Source organism: Miscanthus floridulus, chromosome 4, assembly GCF_019320115.1.
Source record: "Miscanthus floridulus cultivar M001 chromosome 4, ASM1932011v1, whole genome shotgun sequence".
Taxonomy (NCBI): domain Eukaryota; kingdom Viridiplantae; phylum Streptophyta; class Magnoliopsida; order Poales; family Poaceae; genus Miscanthus; species Miscanthus floridulus.
In genome coordinates, this window is record NC_089583.1 from 121,587,258 (window position 1) to 121,600,683 (window position 13,426).

General features: G+C 50.7%; 2 protein-coding genes across 3 annotated transcripts; one reads left to right on the top strand and one right to left on the bottom strand.

The window, feature by feature from the left end:
• Positions 1-1,238: 1,238 nt before the first annotated feature.
• Positions 1,239-4,996, bottom strand: LOC136550586 (protein ENHANCED DISEASE RESISTANCE 4-like). The gene is made up of 3 exons (XM_066542200.1): positions 4,697-4,996; positions 3,715-3,881; positions 1,239-3,588 (listed from the first exon to the last, which is right to left on the bottom strand). The coding sequence occupies exons 2-3, from the start codon at positions 3,830-3,832 to the stop codon at positions 1,478-1,480; spliced, it is 2,229 nt and encodes a 742-aa protein (XP_066398297.1). The 5' UTR covers positions 3,833-3,881; positions 4,697-4,996; the 3' UTR covers positions 1,239-1,477.
• Positions 4,997-8,511: 3,515 nt separating this feature from the next.
• LOC136550587 (serine/threonine-protein kinase AtPK2/AtPK19-like) lies at positions 8,512-12,627 on the top strand. Of its 2 annotated transcripts, none has more exons than XM_066542203.1 (7): positions 8,512-8,801; positions 10,273-11,135; positions 11,246-11,328; positions 11,414-11,534; positions 11,620-11,793; positions 11,885-11,989; positions 12,093-12,627. In XM_066542203.1, exons 2-7 carry the CDS (start codon positions 10,476-10,478, stop codon positions 12,408-12,410), a joined length of 1,461 nt encoding a protein of 486 aa, XP_066398300.1. In that variant the 5' UTR covers positions 8,512-8,801; positions 10,273-10,475; the 3' UTR covers positions 12,411-12,627. The 2 variants fall into 2 exon arrangements, with proteins under 2 accessions (XP_066398300.1, XP_066398298.1); XM_066542201.1 differs by having other exon boundaries at positions 8,515-8,673.
• Positions 12,628-13,426: the final 799 nt, after the last annotated feature.

Consider the following 13,426-nt stretch of genomic DNA (forward strand, 5'->3'; position numbering starts at 1 on the left):
CTGGTGGCGGCCTGGTGTTGGCGTGCCCGTAGTGCCGTGGTGGCACGGCTGGTGGTGCCAGGCCAGGGTGAGGCCGCAGATCCGCCACCTCCGTTGCTGGACCTGGCGGTCCTTGGGCCAGAGCTGCTCTGGTGCAGCTTGTCGACGGTGGTGGTGCCATGGGGCCGGTGCCTCTCGATCCGGCGGCTCGGGGCCGGATCCGGTGGCCTGTTGGCGGGATCCGGTGGTTCTTTGCGGATCCGGCGGGGAGCCCATGCGTCCACGGCGGCGGCTCCAGCCTAGGTGCTGGGAACGACGCCGGTGCCTGGGGCTGCAGGCGCTTGGTTCTTGGCGCTCCCATTGCGGCATCCTGCGTCTTCCTCGCCCGGTGCCAGTGATGTGGTTTGGCCAAGATCCACGGAGGGCTGGGGGTCTGGCGTGACGGCGGTAGTTCGGCGCGGAGGCTGCTGGAGGTGTTGCACGGCGTGGTTGTTGTGGGGCCGGCTCGGCAGGGGGTGGGGACGTTGGTGTGATGGGCGACTGGGTCTTCTTCTGATCCCGGCCCTCTTCTCCGAACCATCTGCCTTTCCCCTTCCCCGGGCTGGTTTTCATGGTGGAGCGGGCTGGTTTTCATGGTGCTGGCCGGCGTTGCCGGTTGCGGTGGGGGACTCTCCGGCGGGTTCCCCAACGCTTCTCCTGGTCGACGTCCCTTGGGGCGGCGTCTAGGCGCCGCACCCTGCCTTCTGGTAGGGTTGGGCCTCTGGCGGCGACGGTGTGGAGGTGGTTTGAAGTGGGGGCGAAAGCGTGGACGACGACGTTTGCGGACGTCGTTCCCTTCTTGAAGGCGTCCTTTCCTACCTCTTCTCCTACCGTATTGGATGTTGTAGGTGAAAACCTTCCTTAGCGGGCTACCATGACGGCGCTTTTAGCGTCGGTTCCTCCTTGGGGGCTTGGCTGGGCATTCCAGTTTCACGATTGTTCCTTGCTGTTTGGTGTCGCTCAGCAGGACGTTGTCTTCTTGGGTCCTTGTTAGTTGATAGTTGAGTTGTTTAGTTGGATCGTTTTGATAAGTTAGATGAAGTAGTGGGGTGAGTTGTGATAGTTGTTGTACCAAAGTTGCTAGGATGAGTGGTGCACTCTCCTGATTTGTATGGTTTTTGGACCCAGTTTCCGCTCAAAAAAACTGGGCAAGCATTTGTCTTGTTTTCTTTCTTCATCTAGTAAAAATCGCGTCAAAGCTTTTGCCGTCCTTTCTAAAAAAAAAAATTTCTTGTTCCCAAACAAGGCCATAATGCTTCTTTCTGAGACTCTCAATGCTGGATATTTACATTTCATTGTACAGCATTTTCAGGCTCCAAAAAAATGGCAAACAAACAGCCTATAAATCCAATACCGCACCTAAAATGAATAGTAATAAAACTATAAAACTATGAGAATTCCAATTCGAATTCCAAAACCTGAACCTATTCCTGCAATATACACAAGCCTTTCCTGCTATTTACTTTATCCTGATGGCTCCCGCTGCTGGAGTCCCCTTGCCGGGCATCCATGGGAGCTGCCAGCCAGACCCTTTCCCCACTGATCTCTTCAGCGCACCAACGTCTTCCTCGTCCGAGTCATCGACGTCGTAGTCATCGTCGTCGTCGTCGATGCAAACGCCTTTCCCTTTCGTGTCGTGCTGTCTCACGTCAGGCGTCGTCCGCTCGCTGAAGCTCTCGTACAGGTCAGGGGAGTGGCGCAGCAGCTCGCTAGCTGACCCGTACCCCATCAGCCGGTGCAGCCGCCCCACGGCTTTCGTCCCGTCGAGGGTGTCGAACGACGTGTTCCTCGAGACGGGCAGCCGCTGCTCGTCCTCCGTCGAGTAGCTGCTGAGACCGAAGGCATCGATGAACGGCGCGAACGGGTCGGATCGTTCGTCGCCTTTGCCGCCGTGCAGCTCGGAGCCATCTGTGCTGCACCGATCGACGGAGTCCTGGTAGGCCTTCTTCCTGGCCGGGTCCCTGTAGGAGTAGGAGAGGACGGTGGAGCAGGAGCCGCAACGCAGCTTGCGCACTGTCTTGGTCGAGACGGCGAAGTCGGCGGGCACCTGAACCAGCTTGAAGCAGCTGGAGCAGACGATGAACGGCGCGCCCTTCAGCACCGGTCGGCAGTGGTTGCGGGGCGGCAGGCGCCGCTTGGGCTCCTTGCCTGCCGGCGGCTTCCGCGGCGCGGACGGCTCCTGCGCTCTGGGCCTGCAGCAGTATCCTCGGCAGCTGCTACACTCCGGTTTGCCGTGGTGGCGGCAGCAGCCGTGCTGGCACGGCCTCGGCTCCACGTTACAGCAGCACGGGTGTGCTCTGCACTGGTGGTAGCGCCGTGACGGCAAGCCACGGGGAGGAGCAGCGGCTTGACGGGGTTTCAACGCACGAGCTGCGCTGCCATGGTGACCACGGTGACCGTCGGTAGTAGCAGCGGCGTGACGAGCTCTGGCAGGGAAGCCCGAGGCCGCCGCCGCGCGAGACACGTAGCCTTCTTGCTTTGGAAGACGAGCAGGGCGCGCGCGTGGCTGGTTGAGCTCTGGGGACTTGCTGAAAAGTTCAGAGAGGTCGCCTTTCAGCTCATCCACCGTCTTCAGAATCTTCTTCCGCAAGGGCCCCAGATGTTCTACTTGAATCTCATGGCGAGATGGGCTTGGCGCCTTTTCCCGGCCAGCGTCATCATCAACATTTTCTTCCCGTGCAGGCTGAGCAGCTGCGGGTTGAGCTGATGATTTCGGTGCAAGTTCTTGGCGACGGTCATGGTGGTACTGCGGCTGCACTGCAGCTTCACCTGAATGTTTCTTTCTGGCAGCATCGGTCGATTCGGCCTGGCGTTTCATCCCCTTGTCTGTGTCATCCTGCAATTCAGGAGAAGCATCTTTGTTTCCTCCGGAGAAGCGGGCAATACCGACGCCGGGCTCTGCACCTCCGGCATCTCTTGGTCCGCAGCCTTCAGAGTCGTCACGGACTTCCTGACTGGCCGCGCTCTGTTCGCGCTCCCTCTTCTCGATCAGTGCCAGTTGCTCAGAAACACGATTCCTCGCCGGCACAGGACCACCGGACTCACCCCGGCTCGTCGTGTCCGCGCCTGGACGCCCGCTACCCGCGATGGCATTGGCGTCAGGGGTGCTGCTGGTGCTGGCAACGTCGCCGGAGCCACGGCTCCTCGCGGCGGACACGAGACCACCGGACTCGCGCCGGCTCGTCGCGTCGGTGCCTTGGCGCCTGCTGCTCGCGGTGGCGTCAGGAGTACTGCTGGTGCTCGCGACGTCACCGGACCCACGCGTCCCGGCCGACACGAGAGCGAGATCACCGGAACCGTGCCGGCTGCCTGTCGCGTCGGTGGCTCGGTGCCAGCTGGTCCCGACTTCCGGAAGGGTCGGGGTGCCGGACCTGCTGGTGCTCGCGACATGAGGAGTCGTCGGGGTGCCGGACCTGCTGGTGCTCCCGACATGAGGAGGGGTCGGGGTGCTGGACCTGCTGGTGCTCGCGACGTCGCTGGCGTCCAGGTGCCTGCTCTGAGGAGGCAGCCCGCTCCGCGACGGCGACGCCCTGGCCGCGTCTCCCGCGCCGGTGCCGGTGCGGTTCTTTGCTGCACGATCGAGCATGTACGGGAGAATATCCGTCAGAAACCAAACCAAACCAAAACCTCTGAGAGCGGAGCAAGCATCCAAATGCGAGCTCCAGGAATCGGAATGGGATTGGGACGTTAGGTTACCTCGAAGGGTGGTGCCGCATCCACCGCATTGGTACACCGGAGCGCCAGGCTCCTCAAGAACGCAGTGGCACCTCGGACACCTCACGCGGCGAACCGATCTGGCATCTGAATTTTCCATGGGCCGGTAGGCCCCAAGGACATCCGGAGGACGGGACGGAGAACGCTGCCTGTGGCGTCAAAAGTAAACAACAGGGAAACACCATCAGCGTTCTGTTCATCAGCTCATGTATCTGTCTAAAAAAATTGCGCCTTGTAACTGAAGAGATTAGCGGACATTGCTTGCTAGCAGACAAATTCTGTGCTTGTATGCAACGACGTCTGGTAGGCAAAGTCTGACTTAAGTGCGAATAATGACACAGAAAGAATGGTAAGCATGCACTAATAAAAGCGACCGCTACGTTTGAACTGTTCTTTTTTGGGTTTTCGTAACATTCAGGAGGAAACGTTTGAACTGTTCTTTTTGGTAAATATACTAACTGTTCTTTTTCGTATCATTCAGGAGGAAACGCTCATTTGCTGCCACTTTTTTTTTTTTTAAATGAGGGAAGCAATAAAACAGCTGTTAGCCCACTGGCCATTTCAGTTAGCTTGTGCTACAGGATTCCAATTTCCAGGAGAGTGGAAAATTGCTTACTAGTAGTACTCCTAAGTAACCTGTGTTTGAACAGAGCAAGAACAAAACAAGGCAGAGAAAGCAGGTGTTCGACGATACAAGCTCAAGGTCCATGCGCATTCCAACCAAGTTCTTCCGATTTCTGCCCTATACTGCATGCAATCCACGATGAAACCGGGAATTGCAGAACACTCTAGAAGGGAATCGCATGCAATCCGAAGTACTGTAGGAGTACTAGCAAGAAAAAGCAGAGCAGCACGCGCGCGCAAGAGAGAGAGGCACGGCTGGCAGGCAAGTCCAAGAATGGGAATGGGAACAGGAACAGGAACAGGAACAGGAACAGGAACAGGAACAGAGCCGGGCACTCACCTCTCCTTTCCCCTTTCCCTCGTTGCTCCTGTAGGTGCTGCTGCGCCCTGTCCGTCGTCCCGTCGCCAACTGCTCCTCCAACTCCAATTCTCCGGAGCGCCTCCGCTTTATACGCCTCCTCGGGCTCCAACTCCAGGTAGTTGCGCCTGCCTACCCGGCCGAACAATTCGCGAGCGGGAGACGGGATGGGTCTCCGAGTTCGCTGAGCGGATACGTGTGTGGAGAGGCCGGGGCCGGGGGAGCAATAGTAGAAAAAGAAGATGGGAGGAGGCGCGGAGCAGAGGGTGAGGTCATGGCGCGTGCTCGGCAAATATTTATACGCGGAGGCGGAGGCGGAGGAGAAAGGGGGAGGAGGGAGCCGCGGCGGGTGCGGGCGACCACTTCAACGACGACGAGTGGTCTGGTGGAGACGTCCACTGCCTGGGTGCTGGGGCCCTGGGCCCTGGGCCTGTGGGTGAAGGAAGGAGGGCCAGGTCGCCCCCCGGGACGGAGGAGGGGACTGGGCGAGTGGCGGGAGACCGCGTCGCCGACGCCAGTCGCGGGTGCCACCGCGTCGCCTTCTCATCTCTGCACGTAGGATTGGAACCGTATCCCTTCTGGATGCGCACCGGGGGGCGACCGCGACGGGAGTAGCCGAGTAGGGACGCGGCTGCTTTGCTCCTGACGGCTCCGCGGGCCACGCGGCCCGGGTGGGGATTGGGGAAACGCGAGGCAGGCGGCGAATTGTTTGCCCTCTGGCCGGCCCCGGGCGAGGTGGGCACGGCGCGGTAGCTGGAAAGGTTTCGTAGAGGCGCAGGTATCGAAAATGAACTGGGGCCGGCACGGCACAGGCACGTCGCGGTCCAACCAGGCGTCGTTCGTGCATGCGCTCCGCGAGGTCACGTACAGAAGAGAAAAGGCAGGCAGCGTATCATATCACATGCCATGATTGTGCGCCGGTCGGTCGGACGGACGGACGCATGAGTAGCTCGTGGTCCGTGGAGGCGTAAAGCGATTGAGGACTCCACCCGGCTTCCGGAAAGTGTACTCCTACGTGTACATCCATATGGCGGCTCAAGTTCCGCTCACAGCCTCACAGCTTTTCCCCTTCTGGGTCCGGGCCCGTACTAAGTGGTAGTTTAAATTTATGGAGTAAAATTTAGGGGTATCATATCGGGTGTCATATTCAGGTGTAATAATAAAATAAATTATATAAGTTCTCGATAACCCACGAGACGAATTTGTTAAGCCTAATTAATCCGTTATTAGCACATATTCACTGTAGTACCACAGTGTCAAGGCTTAAAAAATTTGTTTCGCAAATTAGTCGTAATTTGTGCAATTAGTTATTTTTTAAGTCTATATTTAATACTCTATGTATGTGTGTAAACATTCGATGTGATACGGAGTAAATTTTAGAGAAGGAACTAAATAAAGCCTAATATAGGCAAATCAAATGTCACAGTGGACCGGTCTGACACGTACTAGTACTATATTTCCCTAAAAAAATACGGAGTACTATAGTACTCGAGAATGAAGAATGTGCATGCGCGTTGAATTTCTTTGTCTTCCTCGCGCGCCTTGCCTACTCGTTTTGGCTGGCCCAAAGAAACGTGGCAAGCGAGGCGACTCCTCTAGCTACTACCCGGAACGGAAAAGGCCCCGGCCGGGTGACGCCATGCCGGAGCCTGGAGGGGAGGCGCGTTATCCTGTACGGGCGGCCGGATCCGCCCAATAAGCCCGTGTTCAGTTCCATACCAAATTCTTAAAAAGTGCTACAGTACACATTACATCGAATCTTATGATACCTACATGGAGCATTAAATATAAACGAAAAAAAACTAATTACACAGTTTAGTTGGAAATTACGAGACGAACATTTTGAGCCTAATTAGTATATGATTGAACACTAATTACCAAATAAAAACGAAAATGCTACAGTATCCCCAGTTCCAAACTCCTGCCAACTAAACACGCTCTAAATGCGGCCGCGCCGAATGGCCTCGAAACGGAAAAAGGCGTTTGTCAGCCGGTAGTACCCCGCAGTTGGTGCCTCGGCGGCGCAGGTCAAACGCACGAGAAGAAACGACAACCAAGAGAGCAACGGCAGTGATGAGTCGTCGGCCGCCCGGCGCACGTGTGGCCGCGCCCGAGCACGGACGGTGCCGTGCCGTGCTTCCATGTGCCCATCCCCAGCAGATCCACCTACACTCTGCAAGGGCAGCTGCGCTGCGAGAATGGTCCAGTTACAGCCAGGGCGCACCGCGCACCAACCCCACGGGCCACGGCGGAAGGCAGCTGCGCCCAAGCCACACGACCTTTCCAGCAACGCTGCTTCGTTTCTTTTCTTTTTTCGGTAGAAGAAGAGAGTCTGTCAATCCAACAATTATGTATTTTATGCAGTTTCAACATATGAATTTTTTTACATCATAAAATTAAGATCCAAGAACCTTCATCCTCCTTCTATCTCCAGTCTTCTTCTACCTCCAGCCTTCTTCTACCTCTAGACAATCATAAATCACAATATCACAGATTTGCAGATCCACACCACAAGAAATAATTTTTTTCTATACAAGGACAAGAGGACAAATCGTTTGACTGAAGATCTTCGCTTGGTTTGACTGCCTCGTCAGTACTTCAAATTTTGAAACGCACGGTCGCTTATTGGTTCGGCCAGCGGGCAGGGGCGGGGAGCGGGGCTACGTGGCCGTGTCCAGGGACCACGGTGGCTGCCCACTGTAAAAAGAGAGAGAGAGTGAGAGAAAGAAAATCTATGCGTTTTTTTTGTTAAAACATATGTATGTTGTATAGCATTTCTGGAAGAAAAATATATCTAGGAGTAGGAGAAATAGCTATTTTTATACCTCGTGTCTTTCGATGTTCAATTTTGTCCATAATTATTAAAATGGCGGTCTTTGGCATGTTAAATTTTGGAAGTCAATCAAACATGTCCTTTGCTCCTAAACTATCAAAACGACAATTTTAGACCCTACACTTTATTTTTGGTCTTAATTTCATCAATGAATTATTAAACTTTCTTTTGACCTAATTTCATTCCTTATTCCTTATTAACTCTAGTGTTGTTTTTCTCATCTTACATGACACATGCACATTTTCATGCCTCGTCAGCTCCAGCACCGCTAATCATCCTACGTGGCACCATCGTTTGAGGATACGACAGATTGTAGAGGCGATGCAGCTCAAAGGTCTCCTCCACCGCCCCACCCATTCTTATCCTGCACCTGTCCTATCATGCATAGTTGTACTTGTACGCCATGCCTCCTTAGATAGGCCTCATCCGCTTCGTTGAAAAAATAAATCGAAACACTATTTCAATTAATTTATTATAAAAGAAAAATACTGTTTTAATTAAAAAAATAAGCTGAAAAGACATATTATAAGAGAAACGAAGTTTGAGAAACGAAGTGCCTCTCGTTACTTTGCCAATTCGAACAACATAATAAAAAAATGGACACAAAGTGTCAGTGTGAGACACGAAGTTGTTGTAAACAACTAAGTGAGAAAGCTATACAAGCGCAGTGTTAGCTAGCTGGGCTCGGCCCAGCGCGTAGCTGGGCCCCTGCCTACCTGGGCTCCTCACAACGACGGGCTCCCCATGTCCAGTGAAAACTCCGCTGGCGCTGCGCGCTGCCGTTGGTCAACAAAGGTTTCCCGCGAGTCGGAAAAAGATAACGAGCATCGAGCAGATCCAGATGGAAACAAAATCGACCTGGCGGCTGAGCAGGCCCTGGCCCACCGCTTGACACTGACCGGTGGGCCCTCCTTCGCCAACGTGCTTGGACTGGCGTGCGCCATTTCGGAAGCCACGCGCCCCCATCCCAGGGAGCCTTCCGCTTTCCCCTCCCTCCTTCCTCCTCGGCACTCCCCACTCCCCGCCACCAACCAACCAACCCGCGCGCGGCGCGCCCCGAAGGAGAAGAGCGGGTCGGAGGTCCGAAGTCGGAGCTGAGCGCGCCCCCATCTTCCATCGGCGAGAGGTAGCACCGCGGAATTCCTCCGCTCCCTCCTTCGCCTGCGCCGCATCCCGCATCTTTTTCGCGAGTGTTTCGTCACACACAGGGGTTCCCACTCGCTAGCGATCCGCGGGCTCCGGAGATAACGAACGGTTCGATCTCTTGATCCTGGCATGTTCGCCCGTAGTTTTCGCTTGATCGGTTCTCTCGTTCGATTCCCCCATGCAAATCCTGCTGTCCCTATTTTTTTTGGCGGATTGGTTGCTTGCGCTGTTACGATTTTGTCATTTGGATGTGGGCATGTGGTTGTGCTGGGAAGCAGAGCAGCGATTTTACCAATTGTTTGATTGCCTTGGCTGGAGCCGCCGGGCTGCCAATCGTTTGCCCATGCAGGTATCTGAACTGCGCTTAATTACGAGCTTGTTGGCAGCCAGCCGAGCCGGGATCCCACAGACCCACACTATGTGATTTCATTTGGTGCAAACTAGTAACTGCTACAGGATAGTATGTATAGGACGATAGGATTGGAGAGTACATGCCTAGAGTATCTCTTAATGGCGTCACTAGGATAGTCAGATTAATGAGGATTTGGTAAACCTTTAGAATATAAGCATAGGTCCTGCTTTGTTAGGAAGCAAAAAATCATGTGATTTGTTGCTTTCCATAAAAGCAGGGGTTGTGCCTCTATTCTAAAGTTTTGGAGCTAAGTTTTGGGAACTGATGGTCCTTGCTTTGCTCTAAAGCTTCATTCATTCATAGCTGTGGATGTGTCATGGTGCTCCAAGTCTAATCCCTGGTGGTCTGATCTGTCACTAGTAAAACCGTCACGCCGTAGGGATTAACAATTTAATTCGGTGCCATTCAAGGGATATCGGTTTTAGCAGTGGCAGACCAGGCATTAGAGTTTATCAAGATTCTCAGCACATTGTTCATGGTTCAATTTCATTACCTATAGGCTGTTAAGGGCATGTTTGGATGACAGTCTTTTAAAGAGTCATGATATCAACAACTTGTTTTATAGAGTAGGTGCATGGCATCCCAAGTGTATTTCTAATCTATGACTCCAAAAGGCTACAGTTTTAGAAATATCTAGATTTTCTAAACTTGTTGCATCCAACTATTTTCGAAAACCGCTGTAGTTTCCTAAAACTCCAAGAAAACTTAGTGTTCAAACAGCTCCTAAGTTGCATACTTACCCATTTGCTTGTTGATTGCTGCGCTGGAGTTTCTAATGCACTAGGCAAGCGGTGCTGATAACCCAGTGCTGTAGAACGTTGCCTACTTATGGAGATTTTACAGCATTCAGCTACATTTTTTATTCGCAAGATAGAATGTTTGTTTAGCTTTTATAGCATTGTTCAGGTTTTCTCCTTTTCTTTTTTTGGTGTGGGTGTGTTTGGGAGGGGGTGTGGGGTTATCAGATATATCTGCAATGTCAATGAATGTAGGAATCCTAGTAAGGCAACTAGTTTCACGAACTTTCTAGGATTTGTAACCTGTTATTGTAGCTTTCTCTGTAAAATAATTCTTTTCAAGCTACTGTATGATAAAAGATGTTTTTTTTTTCTCCTGTTCCTCTTCTGGTAAAAGGGAAGGCTAACCAAATATCTACTTTGTCTTCAGCTTTGTCTGTTTCAGCTTCATGAGTTCTGGGAAAGCACTGGCATCCAACATCCCTTATTCAACAGTGAACAGCAGCAGCATCTTTCTCTGCCTTTTCGCGGGATACTTGGGAATTCTTGGTGGAAGGTTCAGTGGAGGAAGCCTAATTTAGACACTGTGATAGAAGCTTGGCCTAAGAGTTTGTAGGCTTTCAAGCTTTTGAAATGGTTTCTTCTCAGCCATCCTCTCTAACTGCAATCCTCGCACAGGGCCCCAACCTCTGCCCAGTAAAGATACTTCTCCCAATGGGCCCTCCAGATGTTGTCTCCTCAGATAACATCGAGTACGATTTCTCTGATGTTTTTGGTTCCACCCCAGTCCAAACACCAACAAACCTTGGTGGTCTTGGTCCGGACAGTCCTTCACCTACTGTTGAGTCCAATGAAGAATTTTACAGTGATCCTATTATCATCATCAACCGATCCCATTCTCTTGTTGGTCCAACATCACTTGTTAGCCGCTCCTTGCGACTTAGCAAGCTTAGTCTAGGAAAAACTGAGGGATCATCAGAACTTGTAAAGTGCCTCTCAGAAGAAAAGGAAGGGGACCAAGGGCAGCTCAGTGATGAAGAGCTTGGTAATGCTATGACGGAGGATGAGGGCGTTGGGCTTGATGACTTCGAAATCTTGAAGCTTGTTGGCCAAGGGGCATTCGGTAAAGTATTTCAGGTGAGAAAGAAAAACACCTCAGAGATATATGCAATGAAAGTTATGAGGAAGGACAAGATATTAGAAAAAAACCATTCTGAGTATATGAAAGCCGAGAGAGAGATATTGACAAAAGTTGACCACCCTTTCATAGTGCAGCTGAGGTACTCATTTCAGGTAAACTGTGTGTGTGCATACTCTCATCCTTATTCACTGTACAGAAAAAATATATTAAGTTTGGTGAAATTCTAGTACAAATTTTTTATTGTAATGCTCTAACTGTGCAGACGAAATATCGACTTTACCTTGTCCTGGACTTCATAAACGGGGGGCATCTTTTCTTTCAGCTCTACAAGCAAGGATTGTTTAGGTATCTTCCATTTTTCGCTAGGTAGTTTTATTTGCCAAAAGGTAGTAACACTAGTACTGAAACTAAACTGGTTTTACATAACAAGGGAGGAGCTTGCACGAATCTATACAGCTGAAATTGTATATGCCGTAGCGCATCTTCATGCTAATGGAATTATGCATAGGGATCTCAAGCCCGAAAACATCCTTCTGGATGCTGATGGCCATGTAAGAATCACTGACGATGACTGTCAACCTTCCTTTTCCAGTTCCTCATTTTGCTAACATCTCGTCATTCGCCCTACCTTTCTAGGCCATGCTCACAGACTTTGGCCTTGCAAAGGAATTCTGTGAAAATACCAGATCAAACTCGATGTGCGGCACTCTTGAGTACATGGCCCCGGAAATTATTCTTGGCCGGGGGCATGATAAGGCTGCTGACTGGTGGAGTGTGGGAATCCTGCTCTTTGAAATGCTTACAGGCAAGGTGAGTTGCGAGGTTCAGAACTTCTCAACGGATGTTGCCATCTCATTTGCTTTTGTTTCTAATTATTCATACCCTTGGCAACACATTGCAGCCACCATTTGTTGGGAATAGGGACAAAGTTCAGCAGAAGATTATAAAAGATAAACTGAAGCTTCCTTCATTTTTGTCTAGTGAAGCTCATTCCCTCCTGAAAGGCGTAAGCTTTTACATCCATTTCCCTTGATCGCGTCATTCATTTAATCAGTGCACAAGCGTTAGCTTAATTTGATCTCACGTTCTCTGCCCCCTCCATTTTCCAGCTCCTGCACAAGGAACCCAACAAGCGGTTGGGCAGCGGCCCCGGAGGCAGCAATGAGATAAAGAACCACAAGTGGTTCAAGCCAATCAATTGGAGGAAGCTGGAGGCCCGGCAGATCCAGCCAAGCTTTCGGCCGAATGTAGCTGGGCTTACCTGCATTGCCAACTTCGACGAGTGCTGGACGAAGACGCCCGTGCTGGACTCTCCGGTGACCACCCCCGCTGGCGGCGGGCACAGCCACTTCGCAGGCTTCACCTACGTCAGGCCTGCACCGATCCTTGAGGAGGTGAACGCATCCGGCTCGAGGCTGAAGGACTAAGGATGTTTAGTGCATTGAAAATGTGCTTAAAATTTTGATCGAGTGACATGTTATGGAACGCGACTTATGTGCAGAAGAGACGCTGGTTCTGTATCGTCTATTAAAACATGTAGCGTTAGCATGGAAATACCGGATATGGACAATTAGCTCTGGTTCTAGCTTTTGTACTCGAAAATATGTTCATAAGGTCAAATATGATAATGGTAAATGTTAAGGCGATGTTGGCACTGTTTGGTTGGGATTTGGGAGCTTCTCTCATCCTTTGATCGGCTTTAATCACACTATTAGCCAAGCGAAAGTCACCTCCATCCACTAAAAGGAAAATGCCTGCACCCTAACATTGAACATTTAAATTTTAGACCAAAAAAAGAAAAGAAAACGCATGTACCCCAACATGGAAATCTAAAGAGGAGGTTTATTTAAATGGAAATTCACACAATTTACTCGTTAAATGGTATGCATGGTGACTTTGTTTGGTGGATTTAGAGGGAGCTAAAGAGAATGGTTTACTTGTTAATGGTATGTGCATGGTGACTTCGTTTGGTGGATTTAGAGGGAGCTAAAGAGAATGTTTATTGAAATAAATCAGGAAAAACATGCAAATTAGAAGATGATAATTAAAAAAAAGAAATTTCACACAATCTAGTCGTTATGTATATGGTGGTTTTAGAGGAGGCTAAAAAGGAGGATTATTAAATAAATTAAATAAATCAGATAGAATCCGTAGGAAAAAAATTTAAGTGTGTGGATTGATCGTATTACATGACAGAGGAAGTAGACCTTTAGAGTGGTTTTAATCGCAAAAAAAAGGAGGGCTATTAATCGCAAAAAAAGGAGGGCTATTAATTAAAGAAATTACATGATAGAGGAAGTTGATCTTTACAGCTTAGGACAGATTATTATCCTCCGAATGCGATACAAATAAAGCCCCTAAGTATACGTAGCAACATTAAATGTAATATATTTATCCTAAATGGAGAGAGCAACATTTATCTAAAATAGAACACATAATATAA

Coding starts and splice junctions, on each gene's coding strand:
- LOC136550586 (XM_066542200.1), bottom strand. CDS start 3,832: ATGGAAAATTCAGATGCCAGATCGGTTCGCCGCGTGAGGTGTCCGAGG. Junction 3,589..3,714: donor ATGCGGCACCACCCTTCGAG/GTAACCTAACGT, acceptor TCGATCGTGCAG/CAAAGAACCGCACCGGCACC.
- LOC136550587 (XM_066542203.1), top strand. CDS start 10,476: ATGGTTTCTTCTCAGCCATCCTCTCTAACTGCAATCCTCGCACAGGGC. Junction 11,136..11,245: donor AGCTGAGGTACTCATTTCAG/GTAAACTGTGTG, acceptor CTAACTGTGCAG/ACGAAATATCGACTTTACCT. Junction 11,794..11,884: donor TTGAAATGCTTACAGGCAAG/GTGAGTTGCGAG, acceptor AACACATTGCAG/CCACCATTTGTTGGGAATAG.